General features: G+C 39.3%; 2 protein-coding genes across 13 annotated transcripts in view; one reads left to right on the top strand and one right to left on the bottom strand.

Annotated features, from left to right (window-relative positions):
* Nucleotides 1-11,207, bottom strand: part of ASB7 (ankyrin repeat and SOCS box containing 7) — a 31,118-nt gene extending 19,911 nt beyond the window's left edge. Inside the window, exons 1-4 of one of the 3 annotated variants that reach the window (XR_011327141.1) lie at nucleotides 11,095-11,206; nucleotides 10,033-10,127; nucleotides 4,420-4,518; nucleotides 1,046-1,306 (exon numbers count right to left, since the gene is read on the bottom strand). Coding sequence is in view for 2 of the 3 variants with exons in the window: in XM_069798557.1 (XP_069654658.1) it covers nucleotides 1,046-1,256 (211 nt within the window). In the remaining variant the exon portion in view is untranslated. Of the gene's footprint in view, nucleotides 1-1,045; nucleotides 1,307-4,419; nucleotides 4,519-10,032; nucleotides 10,128-11,094 lie in introns of all 3 variants that reach the window. The other 2 variants (XM_069798557.1, XM_069798556.1) reach the window with 2 other exon arrangements.
* A 259-nt stretch (nucleotides 11,208-11,466) lies between these two features.
* On the top strand, nucleotides 11,467-24,796 carry LINS1 (lines homolog 1). Of its 10 annotated transcripts, XM_069798543.1 has the most exons (9): nucleotides 12,066-12,435; nucleotides 13,194-13,267; nucleotides 14,136-14,187; nucleotides 16,053-16,596; nucleotides 16,685-16,774; nucleotides 17,996-18,137; nucleotides 18,398-18,988; nucleotides 22,262-22,442; nucleotides 23,438-24,796. In XM_069798543.1, exons 4-9 carry the CDS (start codon nucleotides 16,189-16,191, stop codon nucleotides 24,327-24,329), a joined length of 2,304 nt encoding a protein of 767 aa, XP_069654644.1. In that variant the 5' UTR covers nucleotides 12,066-12,435; nucleotides 13,194-13,267; nucleotides 14,136-14,187; nucleotides 16,053-16,188; the 3' UTR covers nucleotides 24,330-24,796. The 10 variants fall into 10 exon arrangements, with proteins under 10 accessions (XP_069654646.1, XP_069654645.1, XP_069654647.1 ...); XM_069798544.1 differs by lacking the exons at nucleotides 12,066-12,435; nucleotides 14,136-14,187 and adding an exon at nucleotides 11,535-11,553; XM_069798542.1 differs by lacking the exon at nucleotides 14,136-14,187.
* Nucleotides 24,797-25,030: the final 234 nt, after the last annotated feature.

Raw genomic sequence — 25,030 nt, 5'->3', positions numbered from 1 at the left:
CAATAGGGTCCAGTTGTTTAGGCTGTATTTCACTACTGCTCTTATGGAACATATCACTAATCGTGCAAATACCACAGCCTATTAATGCCATTCAATTTTAAGGGTGATCCATACATCTGACAAATACTGCAACATACATAAGGGGCCCATATGGCCTCAGATATGTAAAGCATCAAAAAGATAATTTCAGTTTCCTTGGGACTGAAAACATCTTAGTTCTAATTCATTTGATAAGAACAGCGCTAGAATAGAGAATGCTGTTCTTTAAGAGCACTAATCAGAATGTGGAGAACATCTACTGATTTTTATTTTTCCTCTCCAGTATCACATTAAAAGATTAAGACTATCCACTTCTAAAACTTTAGGTGGCCTTGAAAGAAGATATAGCAAAAAGAAATTCTGACCATACCATTTGACTGGTAATAATTATCACCCAAGTGAGTATATCACTTATACCAAGAAAACTCAATCAGTTCCTTAAATAAAGGTTCACTACAGATGGATGCAGGAGAGGTGTACACTCAACTGGACTAGCTGACACCAAAGTCCTTGCACAAAGAGTACTGTTTTCATAAAGTTTAGCAGACTCTGTTAAAGCCTACACAGAAACTTAATCTTTAATACAACTTGTTAACTTGCTTGAGAATTATGAAACAAACTTCACTAGGATTTCAATTCAAGGACCCGCCTTCCTCTAATAATACCCCCTAACAGAGAAGAAAAGCCTATAGGGAGTGCTGTGAGTGCATTTAATTTTATAATCAGTCCTTCTGCCCTATGAATATTCTTTTAACAATTCTTAGGCAATTCTGGGGGTGGGGGGGAAATACTAAGGTATTAAGATATAAAGCTATTACCTCATTCACAGAGTATGCACCAGAAGTAAACAGAGATGAAGTACTACTCCGAGTAAAGAAAAAAAAAAAACCAAAACAAAACCCAGTAGTAGTCTTGATACCTACCCAGTGCTGGAAAGCCCTACAATCCAAATTGGGATAGAAAGCTGCGAGATGGGTATCAAGATTTTTCTCTCCAGGCAACTCACCTCCATGTTCAAGAAAAACACGGACACATCTCTCTTTCCCTCTTGCTGCAGAGAAATGAAGCAAGGTCCAGCCATTGGCATCTCGACCATTTGGAGAATATCCTTGCTCCAGCATCTTGCGCACGGTGTGAACATCGCCAGCAGCAACTGCAGCCTGAATCTGCAACTCTTCCTGTAGTTCAGGGTTTCTCCGACAGTGATGGTGTAACATCCTAGCTGAATCTGGCTTTTACAGAAGCGTCATGAGGTCATACTAGTCACCTTGAATCAATATAAAGCATGAATAAATTAGGATTGGGACCAGGAAAGAGACATCTAGAAAAAAGTCAGTACTAATGAAAAGCAATGGTAAGATTTACTCTCTGTATGCAGAGCAAAGTGATCTTATATATAGGATAAAAACCAATTTCACTGTTGCTAGCAAAGTCATAGTACATGGTTCACATCACTGAACTGCAGAAAAAAAGGACACTTACAAGTTATAAATAGTAAACATTTAAAAATCACAACACGGTTAATATCACTATCCCCAGAGATACTGGTTAAATAGATGATCTAAACTGTTGCATGAAACAGCAGCGCATTGCTACAGCAACTGAACTATGATATTCTTTTTTTTTTTTTTCTAGAAATGTATCACCTCTAAGCTTCAGTGAAGATATTTTCATCTTACTAATGTAATCTTTTCGTGTGACCTACTGCATGTGAATATTAGTAACACTAATGTTCAAACTGAAAACTTTAATTTTCTTTTTCTCCCTAATTTTTTTTTTAAATTAGAGTCTACTGTCTGTATTTTGGCTTGTGGACCTCTTTATTAGTACACAAAGACTGCAAAGACCTTCTATATTCCAAAAATCAAACACAAAGATGATAATATACAAGACCTGAAAACATTTAAGTGCAGTTAATGTAGTCCTGTCAAACACCATGAGAATATATACCAGAACAATTCAATTTATAATTACCTTGATACAGTGTATGAGAGAGCTGGGCCAAAAGGCTATCTAAAATAGCCATTGTAAAATAGCCTAGATACAATCACACATTGGGAAAGAACAAATGACTATACTCCATGCTCTGTTTGAAAAGTACTCATCTGTAGTTCTACTTGCTACCCAGCTGGCGACAAGAAAAAAAAATACAGGTACTTAGGGATTCTTCCACGGTACACAAAGTCTGTTAAGTGTTTACATTTTCACATACATTGTGTATCATATCCCATTAACAGGTATTCCTAGAATGGAAAGGAGTATCAGAAGAAAGAGAATAAAAGCAGGGTATAAGAAAGGTAATGCTGAGCAATAGGAGCCTCAGAAAACATTAAAAAACTGTTGCAATGGATATTAACACAGAACTAGAAGATAAAAAAGATAAAGAAAAGTATAAACTCCTGTAAACTTAATCAAGATTAAAGTACAAGGAAAAATTCTAAAGACGAAAATGAATTTTAAGCAAAACTTAAAATTTACAGCAACCTTGTTTTATTAGGACATCAACCCACATCACCTCCTGAACCTTCTTTTACATAAATATCATAAGGATTTCCAGATCCTCATGATTTATAGTTTGTCCAAAAGACATTGCAATCAACTCCCCATATCCCAACAGGGCACTTGGGTTCTTGTGATCCAGATATACACACAGACAAGAGAAAAGTGAAAACATCAATCACTGCCATCTTTCCAGATAAAGGCATAGCTATCTCTTCAGTCTTTTATAACCTAGTTGTGCCCATTGCAAAGAAGTTATTTATCTGCTTCTTGGACAGATATAAACTCATAATTAACAGGTAGCTACAACAACCCTACTTACATTGCAAATATGGAAATTACATACAGCAAATGCCTGTCTGTGACATTTATAAATGCTTCAACTTACCATATATGGCAACAATCACTATTTCAGCATAGGGTTATGAAAGAAGACTTTTTAGCTCTGTAGGTTATACATGGCTTAGATACTGGCTTTGTTTTGTTTTATAGTATGAACTCCATTATCTGACACTGGAGTAAGAGGGGATTTACAAACCAGCAACTGCTAACTCAATAGTTCAGCTTTTGCAGCATATTCCAAAAATCAAACTTGGTTAATCTGATGACAATGGAAGTATTTCTGTTGACTCTAATAAGCTTTTGCTAAGCTCTTTTCTAAACTCCAATTAGCACTTCAGAACATGCTCACCTATAAGACAGTGAGCTTGACTTCATTCTGGATCACACCACTAATAGTACTGTTAATGGAATTCCAACTACAAGAACAAAATCTTTCTTTGGATTTACAGGTGAAAACTGATAGTAGAATCTAACTGATAATGAGTCAGGGGGAGATCCTTCAAAAAAAAAAAACAAACAACCACCAAACAAAAAAAAAAAACCCTGTGTGCCCCTTTAGCCCTACTTTCTGAATGTGTACAAAAACAAGATATGAGAACTCTTCCCTCAAACTGATAATATCTGATCAAAAGTTAATATAAACAAACTTTCTACTGCCATTTTACAGTCCCTTCTTGTAAAGGACTAATACTTGCAAGATCTCATCTGATCCTGAAAATTAAGGTCAAACTAGTTGCTCAAAATGCTACAGAAAGAGATAGGATGACTAAATAGATGAAGCAAAATGGGATTTCTCATTTAAGGGGCCAGCAGTATCCCCCCTGCAACTATCTATGAAGACAGTTGGTTAAGAAAAAGCAAAGCTCTTGATATCACACTTCTCAGCTGGTGGGTATATTTCTAATGCAGCATTATAAAAAGTTGGCACTGGCCCCATATGTTGCATGTGACTAGCAGAGCTTATTCAAATTAGCTAGTACTAAAGTACATAAGTACTAAAACATACAAAGCAGAACACAAAGTCAGGCATAAGCAACTCCTTTTATCACTTGCGCAGTTTCTGTAAATATCTACTCTTCTATCTCACCCCTATGGCGAGCAATGAAATTCAAATGACAAGAATACTTAACCGTAACATTAAAGGTTTCAGGATAGTTCTAGGTACACACCAGCTTTGAAAACATTTTCAGTTCTGTTCCACAGATCATTTAAAATTCCTCTGTTTGCAAATCTCCATTTACAGCATCAATCTTTGGAGAAGGAAGGGAGGACTACTGGAAGTCATTAGCCATTTGGCATTTAATATTTAATGTTTTGCAACTGTAATCAATCTCATTCAGAACACAGTATGGCACTTGGATTGCTACATACTGGCTTTCTCTGTGCAAGTAAAAAAATGAAATGAAGCAGAGGGGGGAAAAAACATACCTATACGTTCTTGGTTATAATGATTGTATAGTGCCATGAAAATGGAGGACAACAACTACTTAATTGATTTTGCAAGTACAACAGGATAAATTCAATGTGCTCCTGAATTACCTTATAAGAGGTTGTTACTCTTTGATGGATGTCCCACTCTTCATTGTCTTCCCTAGTCATAATCTTGTGTGCCCATGTGTGCCAAACAACCTGCTACCCCTTAAAAAAAAAATAATGATATTTCTTATTAGTTGCAAGGAGTAAAAGCGAGAGGTTTACTTACTTTTACTTTGTACCTGTGCTAGAATGCTATATTTTAATGCAGTTATGCCAGAAAAGGCCCTGAAGTGTGTTTTCTTTCATTATCAGACAGTCCTCCAGAGGTTGGGGTGGGGAGAGTTTGCTTCTGCCAGGTGAGAAAAAGGCTACAGAGAATATTTTAAGGAAGACAAGAGAAACTAGAGATGTGCTTTCTCTCTGGAGTAAGCCTTGAAGAAATGGTCTAAACTTTTCTCTAAGGATTATGTGTATCTGCTCCTGCCATGGAACAAGAATGGATGCAAAGGTTATAGTAGGCATTTCTGCCTGACTGTTCAACATCTCCCTGTGGGAGTCAGATGCCAGGAAAAACCTTCAGGATCCGTTTAGTTCCTCCCAATCCATTTTTGTGGGTTTTTGTTGGTGGTGGTGGTGGTGTGGGGTTTTTTTTTTAAATCTCGATCCCATCTATGCTTCCCTGTCTAAAGGATAAAGCCTGACAACATAAGAGCATTGACTTGTCTGTCCTTCAACTGGACTTCTAGCACCACCAGATAGCCATCTCTTCCTCACATGATGGATCAGACTAACACGCTGTGTTTCACAAACAGGAAAAGATACCTTCACAATACAAGCAATACCACCACCTTAATCTTCACCCTTTTCTTCATATAAAAAAACTATCCTTTTAGTATCAAATTTTACTGAACGCCAGTTACAAACCCTATCCAGTTTCCTCCTTCTGACTAGCCCTCCTTATCCTCCTTCCTTGTCATCTGCAGTTAACAGGATCAGTCCCAACATTTCGCCATTTCTCACAGCACTGTTGAGAGCCCATACTCATCAATGTTATTTCATTAATTCTTTGTGCACCTCTATCTGACCTTTTGTGTTCACTTTGGCTGCAAGCTTCTCACAACAGGACCCCTTATCATGTGTGAGCACTGCAATAATATAATAAATAATAAAAGCATTAATTACTTCATTGTACAGCAGATCACACAAAAACAACTGTGACTTGTTTCTTCTGCAAATGAGTTGCATCAGAACAATTATATGAATTGTACAGCTTTTAGCTTAAGTTAAAATTTCTGTCACTTAATGCAACATAAAATCTTGCCTTCCCGATGATAGCTCAGAAGAGGAGGGTGAAAAAAAGCTCTCTTCATCCCTCTTACGCATTTTCCAAAAGCTTTGCTTCCCAAGATAAAACATACAAGGTCTGCAGATACGCTCACAGCCCTGCACAAAATTGCACTGCCGTGACCTAATTTGATCACATTTCTAGCCTTGTTTTTTTGCATAGATGATCAGTCGTTAGTTCACCTTTTTTTTTTTTAAATTTTTGCATGATTTTCACTTTAAAGCCCACACATTTTTTATTAGCTGATGCAAATTAGAATTGCACTGACTTCACAGACTACAGACAAGGTAACAGATTGCTCCACTAAAAAAGTAACAAGCTTTTTCCCCCCAAAGGAAAATTAGCTGCATATGGCAAGAGTAAGATCTGCAACTTTAATAAAAAGAAGTCATATCTAGTGAAAGTAAAGCTCACTTACTCAATGACTTCACAAAGTTTGCTTAAAATACTAATAATTGTAGTAGAAGTAGCACACTAAATAAAAAAAACCCCAAATCTTCATTATCTATTGATAATGTCTCATCTTGTCAAAGAGATCTTAGACTTTTCTACATCAATGCGTCACCTTATTAAAGTTATTGCAAACATTATGTGGGAAATTAATTCTGACATATGTCTATACCTACTTTAAAGAAAGTTCAAGGTTGGTACTAAAAGCAAGACCTTACAATAAATACAGTATTTTGCTCATTCAGATGAGCTAACAGATAGACCTGATTCCTAAGCCCTAAGATTACACATCCAAGAGCAGAATAAGGACCGTAATTTACTGGTGTTAGCCTAACTCTATACAACAAGGAAAGCGTACCTTGACACGACATTTAATATCTAGCATAGACCTAATCAGTGTAGATCCTAGTTGTTTGTGGTTGAAGTATTCCAAGACATTTAATCAAATAAACAACAACAAAAAAAGAAAGCCCTATGGAATAAGGATAATCACATTAGCATTCATTATTCTCACAACCCACTTCTCCCACCCATTTTGAAACTCGAACAAGCTAAATGTGTTCTCACTCAAATGGCATTTTAAAAATGGTCAATATGTGTTTGACAAAGAAACTAAATGTGACTATCATCTTCATATGTCACTCAGCTTCCTATTTCAGGAGCTCTTCAGACAAGAGAGTAAGACAAACAGTCATGTTATTATTTGTGTTCTCATACCACAATCGTAAAGCTTGCAAATAACATGCGAAATATTAAAATTTCACACAGCCTTATAAACCTGAATATATTTTCTGCTAGATGTTCTACGCTAGATCCCAGACAGACATCAACTGAGGTATCCATGTGGCCAAGATGAAAATCACCAAGCAACACATGCGAATTGCTGAGTCCGAAAGCAATGAGTTAACAGTGCATGAATCCAAAACATCACAGAAACCGCTACTTCAAAGGAAAGAAGCCTTCACTCTTCATAAGGAGTCATTAGAAGTTACACATTTCTCGTCAGAGCTTCTGTAATGCCATCTTGTAGCTTGGACATACTACATTTAAAATAACGAAAAGAGTTAATCTAAAAGTCCTCCGTCAACTTCAGGTGTTTATAGCACTGCACGATGCTGACTGGCATTGTTATATACTAATAAGCAGCTGTTGTGCTGTTACATTCTGCAGGTGGCTGAAACTGAAGCACAGAGATATCATTTTACCACCTATTATCCATTTCACAGAGAGGTTGTGAGGTCTGACTTTTGGACCTGACGGAGAATTAGTGAAATCACCCAGCTCAGGTAACTTCAGGTCTGCAAACTGGAGTGCAAAAGAAGAAACCTCACCTTCAGAAAGCACCGGTGAGGCATCAGCTATTAACCATCCTCAGAATTCCCACCCATACATTGGCAGCCTTAACCACAAGCAGAGCCCAGTGAAGAAAATACTGCAAATCCTTCCAAATCAAGGACCTCAATGCTAGTGCTAAAGCAAGGCCTTACAGATCTTTTTCAGTAGAGAATGCTACGTCAGGTTCACACAACCACAACTCTCCTCCCTCAAGATGTGCGCTGACAAACTGCAGGGAGCTTGGGCTCTGCAGCATGCTTGGAGATCCTCTTGTACCGTGCATAAAATACAATCTCTCTTCTAACTTAACAGTGGTGTTGTTACTAAGTTTGAAACAGTAAAAGTCAGATGAAAGCTTAGCCTTAAAAGTAAGTAATAATTCATAGCAAGTGTTAATGTATAAGATTTATGTATTTTAACATGACTTGCTGTCCTTAAAGAATCCAAACACCAATATTTCATAGAGTGACAGAAGCAGAAAACAATGGCTAGTTCAAACCACATTAAAGCAGTCACTTCAGCCTGAATACTTGTAGCACAGCTGATGAACAAAATGAGTGCCTCTTACAGAGTTTATTTCATTCAACAATCTCTGGAAGACTTGTATTTGCTCTGTATTTCTTTTTAATATAGCCTAAAAGAGTCCAAGTGGACAAAATTTGTTGGATGACTTCAGTGGATAAAGTACGTTTTTCACTGCGATAGTATCATTGTGTAAGCAAATGCTGGAGCAATGGAAAACAGCCTCTCAGCACATTTCCTTTAAGGGTTTAGAATTCACAATAAGGCAAAACAAAAATAAGTATATAGCCTCAAGATTAAAAAAAAAAGTGCAACTTTATCTAAGGTGCTAGTTATACTTGCAATATGCTGCATTTCTTCCAGAGATTAAGAGCAGGACTTCAGCATATCATTTATCTCTATTCCTTGTTTTGACCATGTGCAAATTTCTGCCAGAAGCTAATTCCCTGATTCCTGTGAACTCAATTCCAGCCTCTGCATCTGAATCAAACTGTGCTGCACTGGCATTTCACATTATGAAGGAGCTTGACAAATTAAATAAAAACTTACATTTCCTTCCATGAATAAATCCTAAAGATCTTACAACTTATTGGCACCAAGAGGTGTCCTGTTGGAGTAGTTACATTAATGCAAGCCCCGATGTTAGATGCACTGGATGGGTTGTAAAGAAGGTGTTATAATAAACCAACTTTGGATGAAACAGGTGTGCCATAACTGCACTGGTAAGTTTATACTAATGCACATCTGTCTCGCCTATTAGCATAAAAATCCCTCCTGCAATCACATTGGGCATGTCCACGTGTCCCACTACTACTTGTGGTGTTGCAGCATGCTGTCAAAATAACATGGAATATTTCTTCCCTGTACTTTCAAAATGCATCTCAGAATTTGTTGCACTTGTGTTACTGGGGGATTTTCTATTTAGTCTTTGACATGCAGCAGCTACTTTTTATCATATGCTAAAGACACCTGTATCAGAAAAATTATCCACCCTTGACCAAGACTGTTGGCAACAGGTACTGCTCTTTCCCCTGCAACTACTGTTAAAAAATAATTTATTGCTGACAATGAAGAACATCCTGGTACAGTCAATGACACCTCTGAAAACACGACAAAGACCAGAGGGACCTATACAGAGGATATATATACCAAAATAACACAAACTCATCTACATTTGAAATGGATTAGAATGGACTCAAGACAGATGCTGCATTAAAAGAACACGCAGAAACTCCCATTATTTGGGGCACACTAACAGTAGGATACAGAAAAAGGCTGACTGACATCATTCACACCCCCCCCCCCTTCTACAACCCATCTCTTCATCTTACCACGTGAAACAAGCAATTCTCCCTACGAACTGCTCTCCCCCGAAATCGAACCTTCCTCCTACCAGCAGGATTCAGTTTTTGATGACTCCTTTCATTTTTTCCCTTAAGCAGCTAACAGCATTATCTTCTTCTGTGATCTCAACCCCCAAAATAAGTACTTGTAAACAAACACCGTGCAATTAAATGACTTTAAATTTTTGCAGCTGCATTACAATACAATAAAAAAAAATATTACTCAGGCAAAAGTTAGGTACGACTAAACCAACATAATGCAATTACCATGACCTCCTCCAATAAAGATTTTAGAATCAGAGCAGAAACAAATCCAGTGTTGCACCCATAAATTTGTGAAAAGGCTTTAAGAAAAGACCCTTTTAACTACCCAGAGTGAAGTAATTTTAAGCGACATTCCTTAAATGAGGAGACACAAAAAAACATTAAGTAGCAATTCATAATCAAAATAATGTTTGCAGCTTAAATTTAGAAAATGACAAAGCGTTACAAGAAGAAAGAGGAACCGTACTTCAAATGGGCTTCAGAGCTTTCAAACTTTTAAAGCTCAATAGCAAGTAGGTTTTAAGAGAACAAAGAAATCTAATGCTACCTATTCAAATCCATCAAAAACACAAGAGGCCCCAATCCCAGCCAAACCCTGTGTCTAGGATGATTCTGAGAGTCTACTTGAATTATCACCTTTCTGGGTTTTTTCTGAGCGCTGTTTTCTTTCTTCTGTGTTATTCTGTTCTTTGGAGTCACAATTTTTAATTCTCCTTTAAGGCAGCTTAAACCTGAAAAATAAAAGTAGAACTGAGCCACACAATGACATAAAAGAGAGAAATGGAGAACAAAACCGGTTAATACCAAAGCAACAGCAGGTCGAAATAGGAAGAGCCTTCAAAAATTAGGAAGGAAAGGGTTATTTACCTATATCGGCATCTCAACTCGAAAGGAAGGGCACTCTCTCGGGATACTAAAGAGTTGGAGGGACAATAACGGCAGGATCGCTACCCTGTCAAGCCAGCTCCTCCAGGGAATTGAAGTAAAAGATAAGTACTAAAGAATGGGACAGGAAGTAACCCAGAAAGCAGAGCTGCTGGGAAATTAAAATCACTCCCTTGCAGGAGTTCATGCTTCAGGAACCGTCAAGCGCGCACACACACACACAAAAAAAAAAAAAAAAAAAAAAAAAAAAGCAAGCCGACCGAGCCCCGGGGCAGAGTTTCAAGGCCCGGCGGCGGGGAAGGCAAGCCAGGGCACCGCCGGGGGCTGAGGAAGCGGGGGACGCGCTCCGGAGGGGCCCGCGGCTCCCCTCCGCCCTCACCGCCCGGGGACACCCCCCCCTCCTTCTGCAGGCAGACCCGGGAGCACGGCGGCGGCGGGCCCGGCGCCGGGCGGGGTAGCCCAGAGCCAGCCTGCCTGCCTGCCTACCCCCCGCGGCCGGGGAGGGCAGGGGCGGCGGGGGGCTCAGCACCCGCTCCCGAGGGGGATCGAACGGCGGCGGGGGGGAAGGGGCGGGGACCCCCCTCACAGCCCGCTGAGGGGGGAGCGGGGCGGAGCAGGCCGGCGGCGAGCCCCGCCGGAGGGGCTGCCCGGTCAGCGGCGAGGGGAAGGCCCCGCGGCGGGCCATGGGGTCGCGGCCCCTCGCCCCCCGCTCTCTCCTCTTCTTCCTCCTCCTCCCTCCCCCTCTACCCACCCCCCACCCCCCGCATGAGGGAGTCTGGGGGCAGACGGGGCTCCGCCACCCGCGGCCGTTACCTGTCTGCCGGCAGCGGGGGGGGTGAGGGGTGCTGGGGGGGGGGGGGGGGCCGGCGCGCGCCCGTGCGCAGCCGCCCCCCGCACTGGCGGCGGCGGCGGGGCGGGGGGAGCGGCGGGGCCGGCCGCGGGAGGGGGCCGAGCCGTGTGGGGACACTTTGCACCGAGCCGCCCCCCTCGGCTCGCTCCGGGGTCAGCGGGCAGGGATTGACCTCCGCCGCCGCCAATCCGCTGGCGCCGCGCTGGGACCGCCCCCAATTGCGAGCCGCCGCTACGTCTGATTGGACGCCGGGCTGACGGCGGCTCCGCCCATGGCTCGTCCCCCTTGCCGTAAGGCGCGGGGGAGGGGGAGGGCTTTGCGACAGGGGAGGGGAGGGGAAAGGGGGCGGCTGCGGCGGTGGCGGTTCCGGCGTTCGGACGGAGGAGAGTTGGGCCTTACGGCGCCCTGTCTCTTGAAGGCGGGTGAGTGGCAGCGGTTGCCTGGCAGCGGTTGCCTAGCGGCGGGGGACGGGGACGGGGAGGGCCTGTTTGCGCGGCGGCTCGGGGTGACTAAGCGGGGCCGCGGGCTTCCAGGTCTGGGGGCGGGGCCTGGAGGGAGCCGTCTCGTCGCGGCGGGGGGGAAGGGGCGGGGTCCTGGCGGCGCGGGGCGCGAGGAGGCGGAGGCGGCGGGCGGGCGGGCTAAGGGCCGTCGGGCCGAGGGGGCGGCGGCGGCGGGCAGGCTGAGGGCCGCCGGGTGGGTTGGGCGGGTTGAGGGGGCTCGGGCCTGGCCTGGGTGGGTGAAGGAGCGCGGAGCCGCGCCGGTTGAGGGGCGGGAGGGGGCTGGAGGCAGCGCTGAGGGGAGCGGCGGCGCAGAAGGCCTCGGCCGGCCCTTAGGCCGGCGGGAGGGGGTCGTGGAAGCTGACGGGGCCTTCTGGAGGAGAGTGAGGGGGAGGGGGGCCTGCAGGCCGAGGGGGGGCGGCGGCGCGGGGCTCTGCGCGCCGGCTGGTTTTGGGGCAGTGATTACACACGTCCTTCTGTCAGGGCGGAGTGTCGCGGGTCTTCCTACCAGCAGCCCAGTGCTTGCACTTCTGAAAGGCCAGTGTGAGAGGTACCATAAGTGGCCAGTGAGGTCGGATCGGGTCCGTCTAGTCTTGTCTCTAGTGGCTAAAGATGCTTGCCGAAGAGCAGATAAAGCATCTGGCATGCTTAGGTATCAAAGTTAACGTCAGGGATTGGACAGCTCGCAGCAGAGGTTATTTGCAACCTCTGGGAGGAAATGACATTATTTTAGAGACGTTTACAGTATTTCAGCACTGGGCGGAAGCATATTCTTTATTGAGAGATGAGCCTACAAAGTCATTGCAGGTACAAGTAGTCCAAAGTACATTTTATTTCTTAAATGATTCAACCATTGCGTTGTAAGGAGATCTGGAGCCTACAGAGTCATACCCAAAAGTCAGGGACTGTGGTTTTATTTTGCTTCATCTGATTTAATTTTTTAATGAAAATAGGGTGTTTGGGATAGGTTTTTTTTTCTCCCAGTTGCTACTCATGCAATTAATATTTAATAGTGTATATGTAACAGGGAAAGACATAGGGACTTGACAATAGCTTTCTGTAATCAGGCCTCTTCACTAATATCTCTGAGTAATTGTGTGTCATCATAAACCATTTGTGTTAGTAAAAAAAAAAGTAAAATGTGATACCAACAATGTTAGTCCGGTCAAATCAATGCTTGCTGTGACTTTGTGCTGAATTACATATCACACCTTGTAGAAATATACATATTTTATAACTCTGATTTAGGATATTCTGAAGGCATTTGCAACCACTTAAGCTTCACTTGCTTGGTTTATGATGGTCCTTAAACCTTACAGGCTTCAGCTGCCTTCTGAGTTTTCATCTCCAGTTCTTTGTTTCCTTTTCCATCAAGTTTCTTCTCTCATGTCGTTTGCAGCGCTGCGTGACTTTGGTTCTGATTTTAAAGTCTAACTAAAGTAGTCATGAAAATAACACGTAACAAAATATTTATTTGGGTTTTTTCTGTATAGTTTTCCTTTCTGTCTTTTGCCTGATCAGTTTATATATAAAGCTTTTAGAACTGTTTCCTATTGTTTATGCAGGAGTCTGGCACTGTGAGGCGTTACCTTAATTGGTTTTTAGATGCTGTCATGAATAACTCAAATAAATAATACAAGTAAGGTCTGGAGTTTGTCATTTCTTGTGTATGAATGTGATTGCTTTTCTTTACTTTTCAGCTTTAAGCTTTTCACTGCTCTCTTACCATGACTGAAGTAAATTTAGTCGTTGTCTGACATTCTCCCCCTCTTTGAAGTAAATTTCTTCAAAATAAGCCCCCTTGCATTTCATTTCTTTTAATGACTTCTGTTCATGAACTGTTGTCATGTGTGAGTGAGACATATCTTACAGATGTTTTTGGAAAGTGTTCTGCAAATTAATGGTGTAATATAAATGTATTATGATAGAATCAGGGAAAGCACAACCAGTATCATGTGGTGAAGGTAAAATCTCACAGTGCATGTCCTAGAGGAGTTCTAAATCTCTTCTGCCTTAACAACCTTGCTGTATCTTATGAATTTGTGCAGGAGGGGTCTGTTCATTTACCATGTAGGACAATAATTCAGGTTGATCTTGAACACAGAAGTAAATGTGTTGAGATAATTTTACTTTATTAGGTATTCATTTAGGAAGAAATAAAGATAGGAACAATAGCTATATAAAATATTCAGAATGATTTCTGAAGAAATTTTACAAGGTTTCAGGTCATAAATTTCCACCTCAAGTAGAATTGCAAATAAAGTCTGTAAACGGAGAAAGAATTTATTGTCTGAAATATCAGATTTATTCTTAACGTCTAAAATGTGGAATATGGGAAAGGAAGGGGGAAGGGTTCTTAGCTTTGTCAGGTGAGGGTTAGGTGAGGAACATACTATAACATTTTGGAGTTGTCAGGTCAGCCATTGCTGAATGTGTCTTTAAAAATACCAGACCAGAGTGAATTGTAGATCACTCCCTGCAGGCAACTTCTTATTCTCTAATTTTAGATTCGCTTCTGACGGAAATACTGCCGGATGGTGGAAGAAGTGAGGAGTCTGGGTGTAGCGTTCACCACATATGAAGGTGCCGCGATTAGATCACTGGTCGGCCCGGACCAGGGAAAGAGACAGATAACACACACAGCGTGAGCGCCAACTTCCGCCTTTTATTGTGCAGTCAATTCCTTTTATACTAACAAGGGTAGGCGGGATTACAGACACATCATAAGGCTGCGACTAACCCTCTAACTTTCCGTGACATCGCGAGATCTTCCGAACGCCGAACCCTACATCTGGGTAGCATATCTTGGTCTACCTCTAATCCTTTGTACCTTTGGGAAGCCATTTTGTCAATGTATACTTCAGTTGCAGTTAAAAATGAAGGTGTAATTCTCAATGTTTGACAGTGTTTTAAAAACTTGTGAGGATTATAAACTAAACCAAAAATGCCTCACATACTGAATTTTATAGTTCCATTGTTTTCTAATATTCTGCTAAAAAGCAATATTAATTTCAAATATTTGGTGTCATGATAAGTGCAGGTATAATTGATACATAGATGGGAAGATCCTTAGAATTTCTTACCAGTTGGAAGACTGAGCTCTTTTCTTCCGTTGGTAAGAAAGGGGAAATGTAACATTTAAATAAAAGCCAACTGCAGACAGATGGCTTCAGGAATCTGCCTGGAAGTCTACCTGGTTGATTATGCCAGACTTAAAGATGGGGATCCAAAAAGCATGCAAAAAGAAAATTCCTGTAAACAACGTAAGTCCCACTCCTAAGTTCACAGTACATAAAGGTAATGAGCTCGGGTTTTTTTATTAAAAAGAGTTCTGGTTAGAGAACATGTTAAAACTGTCCTAAAAAGATAAATATTAGAGACTAGCATCACTCTTAATATAGGTGAAAAAGAAACCTTAATGTTATTAAGTATATCCTTTTTGTTTTCTGGGGAGATACCATATCTGTCTAGCCTTTTACATAACAGTTAGAAAATTGTGGGTGCTCACGCTTTAAAGAGATATTTGAATTTTTAATAGTTCTTCTTTTTAAGCTATAATGAATGTTCCAGTGTTGTAATGGAAAAATATGTTCCATTGACATGGTGATAAAGATATTTTTTTTTATTCCTTTCCTAAATATGGTTAGGTATTTTTATTGGCTTTTAATAAGTTTTACACTTTTTTTTTTTAAGTATTTTGTAATTTTAAACTTCTCAGTCACTGGGCCTTTGACCAGCTCTGTGGCATTGTTGGTCCTTTGCGTTATCTGAAAACCTGTTTTGGGTTTCAAGATGTAGGTCATCAGAATGAGTTCTGCACATGTAGATGTAAAGGAATTCTTTGGTCCTCCTTACAAAATTAAGAGCTCGGTTCTCTCCTCCTGTATACTCACGCTACTCACCTTGAGCCTATGTACAGCGGAAGACAAGACTTGTCCTTTGCTTTCTATTTTTTTTGAGAAGTGTTGCCATATCCAGCCTTAGTGGAGCAATGAACATTGCCAGTTCAGATGAAAATTTGCAGTTGAAACTTTGTGCCTGTTTTTGGAGGAATCTGTCACAAAAGAAATGAGATTTTAGTAGTTTTAGCACTGTAGAGAAAGATTTGATCCAAGTTCCCATAGCTTTCAGAAATAGTCCCTAGTAATAGTCATCTTCGGTTTTGTTAGTTCCAGCAAATTAATGTTGTTGTCAGTAGTATAATACTGGAACTGTAAACTTCTTCATGGCATGGTAAATCTTGTATCATTTTAATGTCTCACTGGGATGGTTTTGTGCAACTACCACTCTTACTGTTTTTAAACAGTGAATTTGTATTTACAAAATAAGTTTAATAATGGTAATATTAACTCTAAAAACATGTGTTCTTTTGTATCTTTCTAGTTATTTGTTAAGTTCAGTAATAGCAAAATATTTATTTCTAGGTAACATAGAAGAGAAATGCCTAATAGTGCTTCTCTTTCTCTTACTGGATAAAAATAACTTCAAAGCTGATTTGCAGCGACCATGAATCATCAGTGAAGACATACGGCATTTTCTGGAATATTGAGTGTTCTCATAATGAAGATCTCTCTTCTGCAGCAGATGTATAAGGACATACTGGTAGGCATTCCGCTAGCAAAGGAAAGCCATCATTATATCTCTTTACTTAATCTGTGTGTTGAGCAGCCACCAGGAAGAGATGAATCATGTAATCGGATGCATCTGCCATCTACTAATGGTGGTATGAGGAGCCATCAGGACGCTGATATGTCGAATTTGGTTGTCCCTACAACAGATGATACATCAAATAGCTTTGCAAACGTGAACTCCTCATTCTGTCCACGAGAAGTAATGCTTCTTCAGTTAACCTTGATCAAGATGATGGTTGCTAAAGCAGAGTCCCAGGAAATTGAATTCAGTACAAGACAGAAGTACTGTGAGATCTTTGCCCTTCTTCTGAAGGAGGCAAAAATTGACTCAAAATTGGTAAGGTTTTATAAACTTCTGAAAGATTTTTGTGAGGGGTGGGAGGAGGAACATACCTTAGATATATTTTCTTTCTACATGTCTGCAGATTTGTCTGCTTGGTAGTTATGATCAGCTGTTATCTCACATGGCTTCAAAAAGTTTAGCATCTCTTGTGTATTTCCAGCTGAAGGAAGAGGTGAGTATGGCATAACTTTTCACAGCTTAAAAAAATGACTTAGTGAATATGTGCCTTCAAGTTGTTCCACTTAACTCTAGAGCAAAGATTTTATAGTGTTTCTGTGGCACGAAAGCAGTCACTGTAGAAGTACTTTTAGATTTTACAGTGCTCATAAAGAGGCTCCTTTCATAAGTAGACCCACAGAGCAACATGCTCCTTTCCTCTATCTGTTGCCTGTGTGTCTACTCTACTGTAGCTTTCTGCAAGGCACATCTGCAGTCTGCTGATGTTCAGCATACAGACTCTTGTTAGTCCCCACAAAACGCCACACAGTTTTGCTGAAGTATGCTTGGCTCCAGTATCAGGAACCACATGAAGGTTATACAAGATAATACTGTGTGATAGTTCTCCCATAAAGTGTGTCTTAAGGGGCTTTGGGTTGTAAGTGGTGGATATGTAATAAATATATTCCACAGGAGTATTTCAAGTGTGTTAGGAGGGGCATGGAGTATAGAAAGAAAGGAGATCAGATGTGTAGCAGAAGTTTGTAATGCAAGGTGGAATGTCTTTGTATGTAAAAATCTGGAATTCTATGAAACTATTTTAAGGCAAAATGTGTCTAGATGGCAAGAAATATTGTGTTTAAGGTTGCAATACATGTATTTCAAAAAAACAATAATCTAGACTATCAATATTTTTACAGTTACTTGATATGTTAGGTGATGCAGTAGATAAAAATAGGTAATAACCTATTGAAAGTTAATCAAATGCTGTTCTGTATTTTCTTGTTTGAATATTCTAGTTACTTGAGGTTTTTTTTTTACTTGCTATATATTTGGTGAATATATGTTGTAGCCTCCATAGTAGCATCTCTGAACTAGATTTTTCTCAGAAATATATTTGTAAAATTTCTTGCAAAGTTATTTGGGAATTATGATTTCAGATATAGTCTGTCTACAGTATTATCTGATTTTGGGGAGGTCACATAACATTAGGAGGTTTGTTTTTCCCTTTCTGGAAAATACAGGTCATTTCTATTGCATGCATATGTGACTTCATGTTTGTAAATACTATATACTTAAAGGCACTGGACAGATATATAGTTTCTACCTGTGTTTTGTCTATGCCTACATTTGAATCTTTTTAATGTACAATTTTCAATCATTGTATTATGATTTAATTTAATGTGCATAGCAATTGTAAAGCATACATGATTGTTTTTTGAACAAATTTTCTTAGAACGCATTAAATGTCACCTGGCTCACCTTTAGTTTGAAGACTCTTTCAGGATTCCCTGTGAATACCCAGGTAGCAGAATGTCTGTGGACTCTTACAACTATTATCAAGGACATGCTGAAAGATGAAGTTTTAACCAAAGCAGGTACTGTAGCAATTTTATGAAGTTCTCAATACACGAGTGCCCACTAGGGGGAGGAATGTTCCTTTTAATCTCATCTGGAGCAGCTTGTCTAAAGAACACCTATTTTCTTTGTTATAAAGAGAGTGACAAAGTACTCTTAAAAATGTAGTGGTTTAAGCATGCTTAAAAACTGAGAATAGTCACAATCATCTGTTTTCTGCTTCTTTGACGATTTAGCTGTGTTACACTACAACTCCTTAATGTTCTTCTTGTTGCTCTAGGTATTTTGAAGAAGTTGTTGGCTCCTCTTGATGCTGTGCTTGAAGGATTTTATAATTCCATTCTGTTCCATCATTTTGACAGTCACCACTACACTTCACCTTATTCTGAAGCTGCAAACAATTTGATCAGTTTTATAGATCTGCTTGAAGCACTTTTGGCTTCCAGAATTGAATTAGAACTACCGCTCAGATGCCAGAGAGTATTGTTTTTGAAAGTTTCTTACATCCTGACACTCATTAGCTCATCAATTCACTATTTAATCAAGAAGAAGTTAATTATGCTACTTAAAAAATGTGTCCTTTACAAGTCTAGAGAAGATGCTAAAAGTGGATCACTGTTCTTACAAAACCCATCTTTATATGAGGATATGCTTGCCCTGAGTAATGCTGTTCTGCAGGTTGTGAATTTGGCTTGGCTTAATCAGATCCCACTCAGTGAAAAGGCCAGCTACTTTGGAGGCAGTGAGACTGTTCCTGGAGATGGTACTCAAGGTGGTAGTGACCAAACTGTTCTCAGAGCCTTAAGTCTGGTTGTGCTTAAAGCACTGGAATTCAAGTTTCAGAACTCTGCTACAGAAGCTGAAATCAAAGGTAATAATCTTTTTTTAGTTTTGTTTGCTGAGCAAGAGTTTTAGAACTTTCAGGTTTTGTAGTCACAGCTCATTAAGATTGTAAATAGAATTCAGCTGAATTAGTGGTGGTGGGAGGGAAGAAAGAGAATACTGTCCCAGGAAACTTGCTATCACTGTTTCCTGCCTAATTAGTTGTCTCGTTGTATTTTATCCTATCCTTAGCCCTGTGATATGGGGGGCTTGAAACAGCTGCATTTGGGATTGAGAACTCTTCCTGTTAAGAACACGTGTTAATATTTGAAATAGTTGAGCTGGCTTGGGAACACCAGGCTCTTCTCCAGTTGGAAAAGAAGAGGGCCTATAGCACAAGCATCTACTCTGTTGAGGGTGGGGAACTGAAAGGAACTGCAGGTAATGCTTTCCTGTTTTCTAATGTGGAGGTAGATCTTTTGGTTGAAGGTACTAGGCATCACTGTCAGACAGATAATGTAATAGGGCAAAACCAGCAGTGGTAGAAAAGGTGAAAATAATGAAGCTATAAAGTAAGAGACAGGAAAATTATGGGACTTGGCAGAGTATAGTAGTTGTGTTTTTCACCCTGACTTATAGGTCTATCCTTTGAATTAGTAGGTGTGAGGCATACATGTAATACCTGCTTACTTGACTACGTTTGTTCCACTGAACAGATTAATTAGATTAGCAGAAGAGCAGATCTGGTTGTTGTGCTAGGGCTATGCCACAAGGCAGGCAGTGGGATGGCAAGGGAATGCTGTAAAACTTGTGTTCCTGATGGGAGAGGATGCATTGCTGTGTCAAGCTGGTAGCTAGTTAGTAGTCTTCTCCCATGCTATAATGAAGTGGTGGGGTGAGGCTTTTTGCCTGAGACACACTCCTGGAATCCCATCTTCCCACTTGCCTTTTTACCTCTGAGAGGCACATGATGCACATCTTCTGATGCTAAGCTGTGTGAATGTGGATGTGCAAATCCTAAGATCAAAGCAGCTTGCTGTCCCTGGATTACAGGCTTCACAGCAAAAATGGAAAGGCAGTTCTGAGCAGTGTTTCTATTCAAATACAAGTGAGAATGGGTGTTCCTTATTGTCAGCCAATTGGTGATGTGGCAAAAAAAGTAAAAAATAATTTTTACTTTAAACAAGGATGAAATTTTATAGCATTTTAAATCTATTGAGGGATTTTAATACAAGTTCTAGATGTAAATACTGTTTTACTTTTTATATTTCTACCTTACGTAGCAAGCATAAAATCAACTTTTAATTCATCTGACTGTGCAAAAGAGCTACAGACTTATGTAAAACAGTTTCTGACACTTTTTCCAGGTTTTGGAAGATGTTATATTTGTGATGCCAGTTGCATTCTTAGAGTTTTTTTTAAGTATTATAGAGAATATTTTACTTATGATCCACTGTCTGAAAAATGTACAGAGACTGAGATTGTGTAAGAACAAGTGAACAGAAGAAATGTAGGTTAAATCTGTTTTGGTTGTCTCTATGAAAATTCTTTCTCAAAGAAAAAATTCTCCTTTCTTTCCCAGATTCATGACAAAAAACCGAGTTCTTTAATTAGATTCAAATACAGATCCAACTGTCAAGAGGAATTGCAAGTTGAAAGGAATGGTGCTTCTATTTTAGTGACATTAAATTAAGTGGTTAAAACAAGCACCAAAATGCTTTAATATGCTAACTTCCTTGCCGGGAAACTGGTTGATCTTATCTTTTTTTATTAACATGAATTACAGCGGCTTAACTTTAATTCATTTCAATTTTGAGAGTAATTTCCAGATAGCTTTGATTTATAGGTAAGAATTTCAGTCCAAATAGTAACTATTAATAACAAAGACAATTTGCTGTTCCTATTATTTGCTAAGAGGAAAAGCAAATCTTAAAGTCAAATATTAAGGAAAACCACATAATGATGTGGTAAGTAAAATTGATTCCCATGTTGCAGGAGATTTTTCAAAAGCAGTAGTCATTGTTTATATAAATGATGCAACTGTGCTTTTCAAGCCATAGTGTACTTCCAGCAGCATTAGAGTTCTTACTTAAGGAGTACCTTTGGGGTAAAGATATATGTAACTATATTTTTCTCTGTTTTCTGAACATTGAATGTATGCCTTGTTACATAAAAAACTGGTACCTAGTACCATACTGTGTAATACATACTACGTAGTACATGTACATGGTACATACTATAGTATGTAATAGTATTGAAGAGGTAAGTTTCTTGACTTAAGGGAAAGAGTTTGTCATATGAATACAAAGTTATTTTTATGAATAAGCTACTGAACTAAAATGTCAGTGCAGTGTTTAGAGGGAGGGGAAAAACAAAGATTTGCAGGAAAAATACTGCTTACATTAATCATTCCAGCAAGGATTTTTAGACTGTGTCATGAATGTACCTTTATCCTGTATGTACTTGAAAACCTACATCATCCATGCAGAATTTATTTTATAAAGAATATGGCTATACTACAAGTATACTACTAGTATACTTCATACTGTAGAAATGATAATTTATTCCCATCATCTTTAGATCACTGCAGTTAATTTCTACAGTGAATCACACTGGGGAGGGTTTGCTTCAGTCTTATCAAAGTGCTCATACATCTGTGGCATTGACTTCATTATAATTCACCTTTCTTTAGTTTGTGATGTACTGATGAAGCTACCTAATTGGGGAGCCAAAGGAAAGTATAAATCCCAGCTGTGTGAGTATAGTCACATTTTTGTAGGTTTCCTGATACATGCAAATATTTGGAGGTGTAATCTTGTTCATTAGTCTGCAAGCTTAGGTGTGAAAGGATTCACCCTGTTGTACCCAAACCTTTCTAGGTCACCTCTGATTATTCTTCCTTGAACTCTGAGGAGATGAAGAATGCTGTTTAGATGAATAAATTGTGTCCTTAAGCTTTATCTGTCAGGGGGTTGGGGGTGCGGTACCTAATGAGTAAATTAATTTTCTGCAGGTTACTTATAATTGTTAACATTGGCATCTAAACATTAGTATGTTTAGAGTTTATAATAGAGTAGCCATTTACGTTGAAATTAAGGTAAGATAACTGCTTATGTTTTTTTGCAAAATATTTCTTGATTTCTTTGGTACCAAGAAGCAAGAACTAATCTATAAAATTTGATGCTGTGTTACATCAGTTGAGCTAAGGAATGATAAATGCGTTCATGAACTGTTACACACTGTTAATTTAAAAAATAAAAAGTGTATGATGTTTAGTAACAAAAAACGTATAACAAAATTCATGGTTACTTCTTTTTTTCAGGAGACTTTCAGAGTTCCATGTCCCAGCTGTTGTTATTCTGGAGGAGTCATCTGAAGGCTTCCCTACAGTTTCACCCAGTTGTACATCACTGTGAATGGGTCTCCTTGATTTTCATAGAGCAAGATGATGATATGTGGGAAGCTGCTAAAGCTTTATTACTCATCTATTTAAAATTTGATAGGTTAGTGTACATTTTATTTGACAGAGCTATGAAGAATTGTAATTTAGTGAAGTTATTGTGATATACATAACATTTCCATTGATTACTTTTGCATAAAGAAAAAATATTTTTAAAACAAAACCAAGAAACAAACCTCAGGACAATGTAGTAATATGTGGTGTAAGAGCAGTGAACTTTGCTGATAATTTGATTAAGTGTTTTTTGGACTGAAATGAGGGAGTTGTGCAACAGCTCCTATTAAGTATTATCATATCCTGTAACTCAGAATAATTGACTTCACTATTTAAAGTAGTGGTTAGACACAGATAAAAAGCAAGACTGTTTTCTTTCAACACCGAGAGTTTGGCAAGAATGGGATATTATAATTAAACTTCATGAATTCAGGGACTTGCAGCAAAGTAGCCCTCCTAAGGATTGGACCATGTTAATTCTAGCTAGTTGATAAAAACTGTGATTGCTAACAACTGAAATGTGTTCTTCATTAATTTGTCCTGGACATCCTCTGCTTCATTGTTGTTTAAATTACCATACAAGATATTCTAATTTATAAAAGCTCCCTCAAGCTTTCAATGTGAAGATATTGCAAGTAGTATCTTAGATATACACAATTCTTCTTAGACACCTAAATACAAGTAGGCCGCTCTTTTCCAATGTGCTTAGCATCCTGAAAGTTAATCTATGTTCAGGTTTACAAAAATATTAAAATAACAATTCCTGTATTGTAAGTAACTTTGTTTATTCCAGAATGTTTCCTAAGGAGGAGTGCTGTTTAAGAAGGCCTGCTTTAAGTGCTTTGACTTCCTACACTGTCCAGTCTCCTAGCCCCACCTGCCTTCGTTCTTTCTCATTCTAATGTAAAAACTTCTTTTTTGGTTTTTATTTTTTGACAAAATCAAAACAGAGCAGGAATGCCATTTTCTGGACATACCTGTTTTTTTAAAAAAAACCCTGTAAACTTCCTTTGAATTTAATCCATTTTATGACTTACTTTTCAGGTTACGGCATGATGCTGCTGATAACTTAAGCCAAAAAGAAGAGGAAACCTGGAACTTCCTTACACATGCAAGTGCATATAATCCTCACTGTATCTTTTTATTTTTTCTAGAAAAAATCGCATTTGATTCCACAGTACTTCTAGATTTTCTGATTTCATCAGAAACTTGCTTTCTGGAGTACTTGGTAAGGTACTTAAAGCTTCTGAGCAAAGACTGGCATCAGTTTGTAGATGTCTGTAACGGTTTTGATACCAAGGATGGCACTTTTCAATCAATTTCTTCTGTCAAGCAAGAAAAACAAAGCTGTATGACTGTTGAGAGTTTGCAAAATGCTTGTTGTGAACCAGAACCACAGACTCTTGTAGCTTTGGCTGCTTCTCACAGCTACTTAGTGTTTACAACAGAGCAAGGTGATAATGAAGTTGTTGAGTCTAACCAGTCTAACTCATTGATATGCACTGATAGTACATCTCTGCTGGGTTCTCTTCAAAGCCTTGTTAATTATGACAGCTCAGAAGACTCCGAATTAGAATCAGATGGAAAAGAGTGCTTGGTAGACACAAAGCAGGTGCCTTTAAATAATGAGGGTAAGGTGATGATAAGGGAAACTGTTTGCAGCTACACAGATGATAAACAGAATACACTCAAGTGTGAAGTGTTGCCTCTGAAACAAAAGGGATCTAATACCTTACCCTGTTTGACTTGTACAGCGTCTCTGGATAACGTCATTCCCCTAAGGACAATGCTTTACACATCAACAAAATGTCTGGAAGAACTGCAAAAAGCTATTTCTAGGTTGCAGAGAAGAAATCTTTTCCCATATAATCCATCTGCATTGTTGAAGCTACTGAGCCACGTTGAGAAGATCAGTAAGAACGTGAATCCACAATAATCCAAAGAAGTGTTCTGGTGATTTTTTTTTTTTTTTTTTGTTAACTAGTCCACTAGGGAATGTTTCCATAAGATTAATGACTTCTAAAGCTCATGCCTCTTGCACCTGTCAGCTTATTTAACTTGCAACAGGATAAACGTGTTTTTGGTTGACACCTTAAAAATCTGCAATTGAATTCAGTGATATGAACCATTACCTTAGGGTCCTAAGCTTATTCATGGTATGTATGTCAGTGTATGGTATATAAGGATTAATTGTTAGGTATTCAAAATTTGATAATAAATGACTAATGTGAAAGCATATCAACAATATATAATACTTAAAGTATTGTCAATTATACTTAATGTCATTCTATATATGAAGTCATTGGCAGATTGGTAGTGATTTATGGAGAGCAGTGCAGCGTTAATGCAATGCTTGACTGCTCAGAGGTTGAGCTAAATAAAATATTTTAGTTGGGGACAGTTTTGGTGTTTATACTCTGTGTTCTGCCATCGGTGCTTTGCTCTAAGTGGATATTCAGATGTGCTGCCACAATCACAATAATCCGTGCCACGCTTTTCTTTGCTGAAGTGCTTAATTGACGTCTAGGATGTACTTTTTTTAGCTTTTACTGTTTACCTGATTTAATCAGCAGTATTAACATTTCACTGAAAACTGAATTTAGTTTTTCGCAGTATTTTATGGTATATTCTTTCAAT

The sequence above is a fragment of the Haliaeetus albicilla genome, chromosome 12, assembly GCF_947461875.1.
Source record: "Haliaeetus albicilla chromosome 12, bHalAlb1.1, whole genome shotgun sequence".
In the NCBI taxonomy this organism is placed as follows: domain Eukaryota; kingdom Metazoa; phylum Chordata; class Aves; order Accipitriformes; family Accipitridae; genus Haliaeetus; species Haliaeetus albicilla.
The sequence above is the reverse complement of the archived record's forward strand: the minus strand, read 5'-3'. Positions and strand labels throughout refer to the sequence as shown.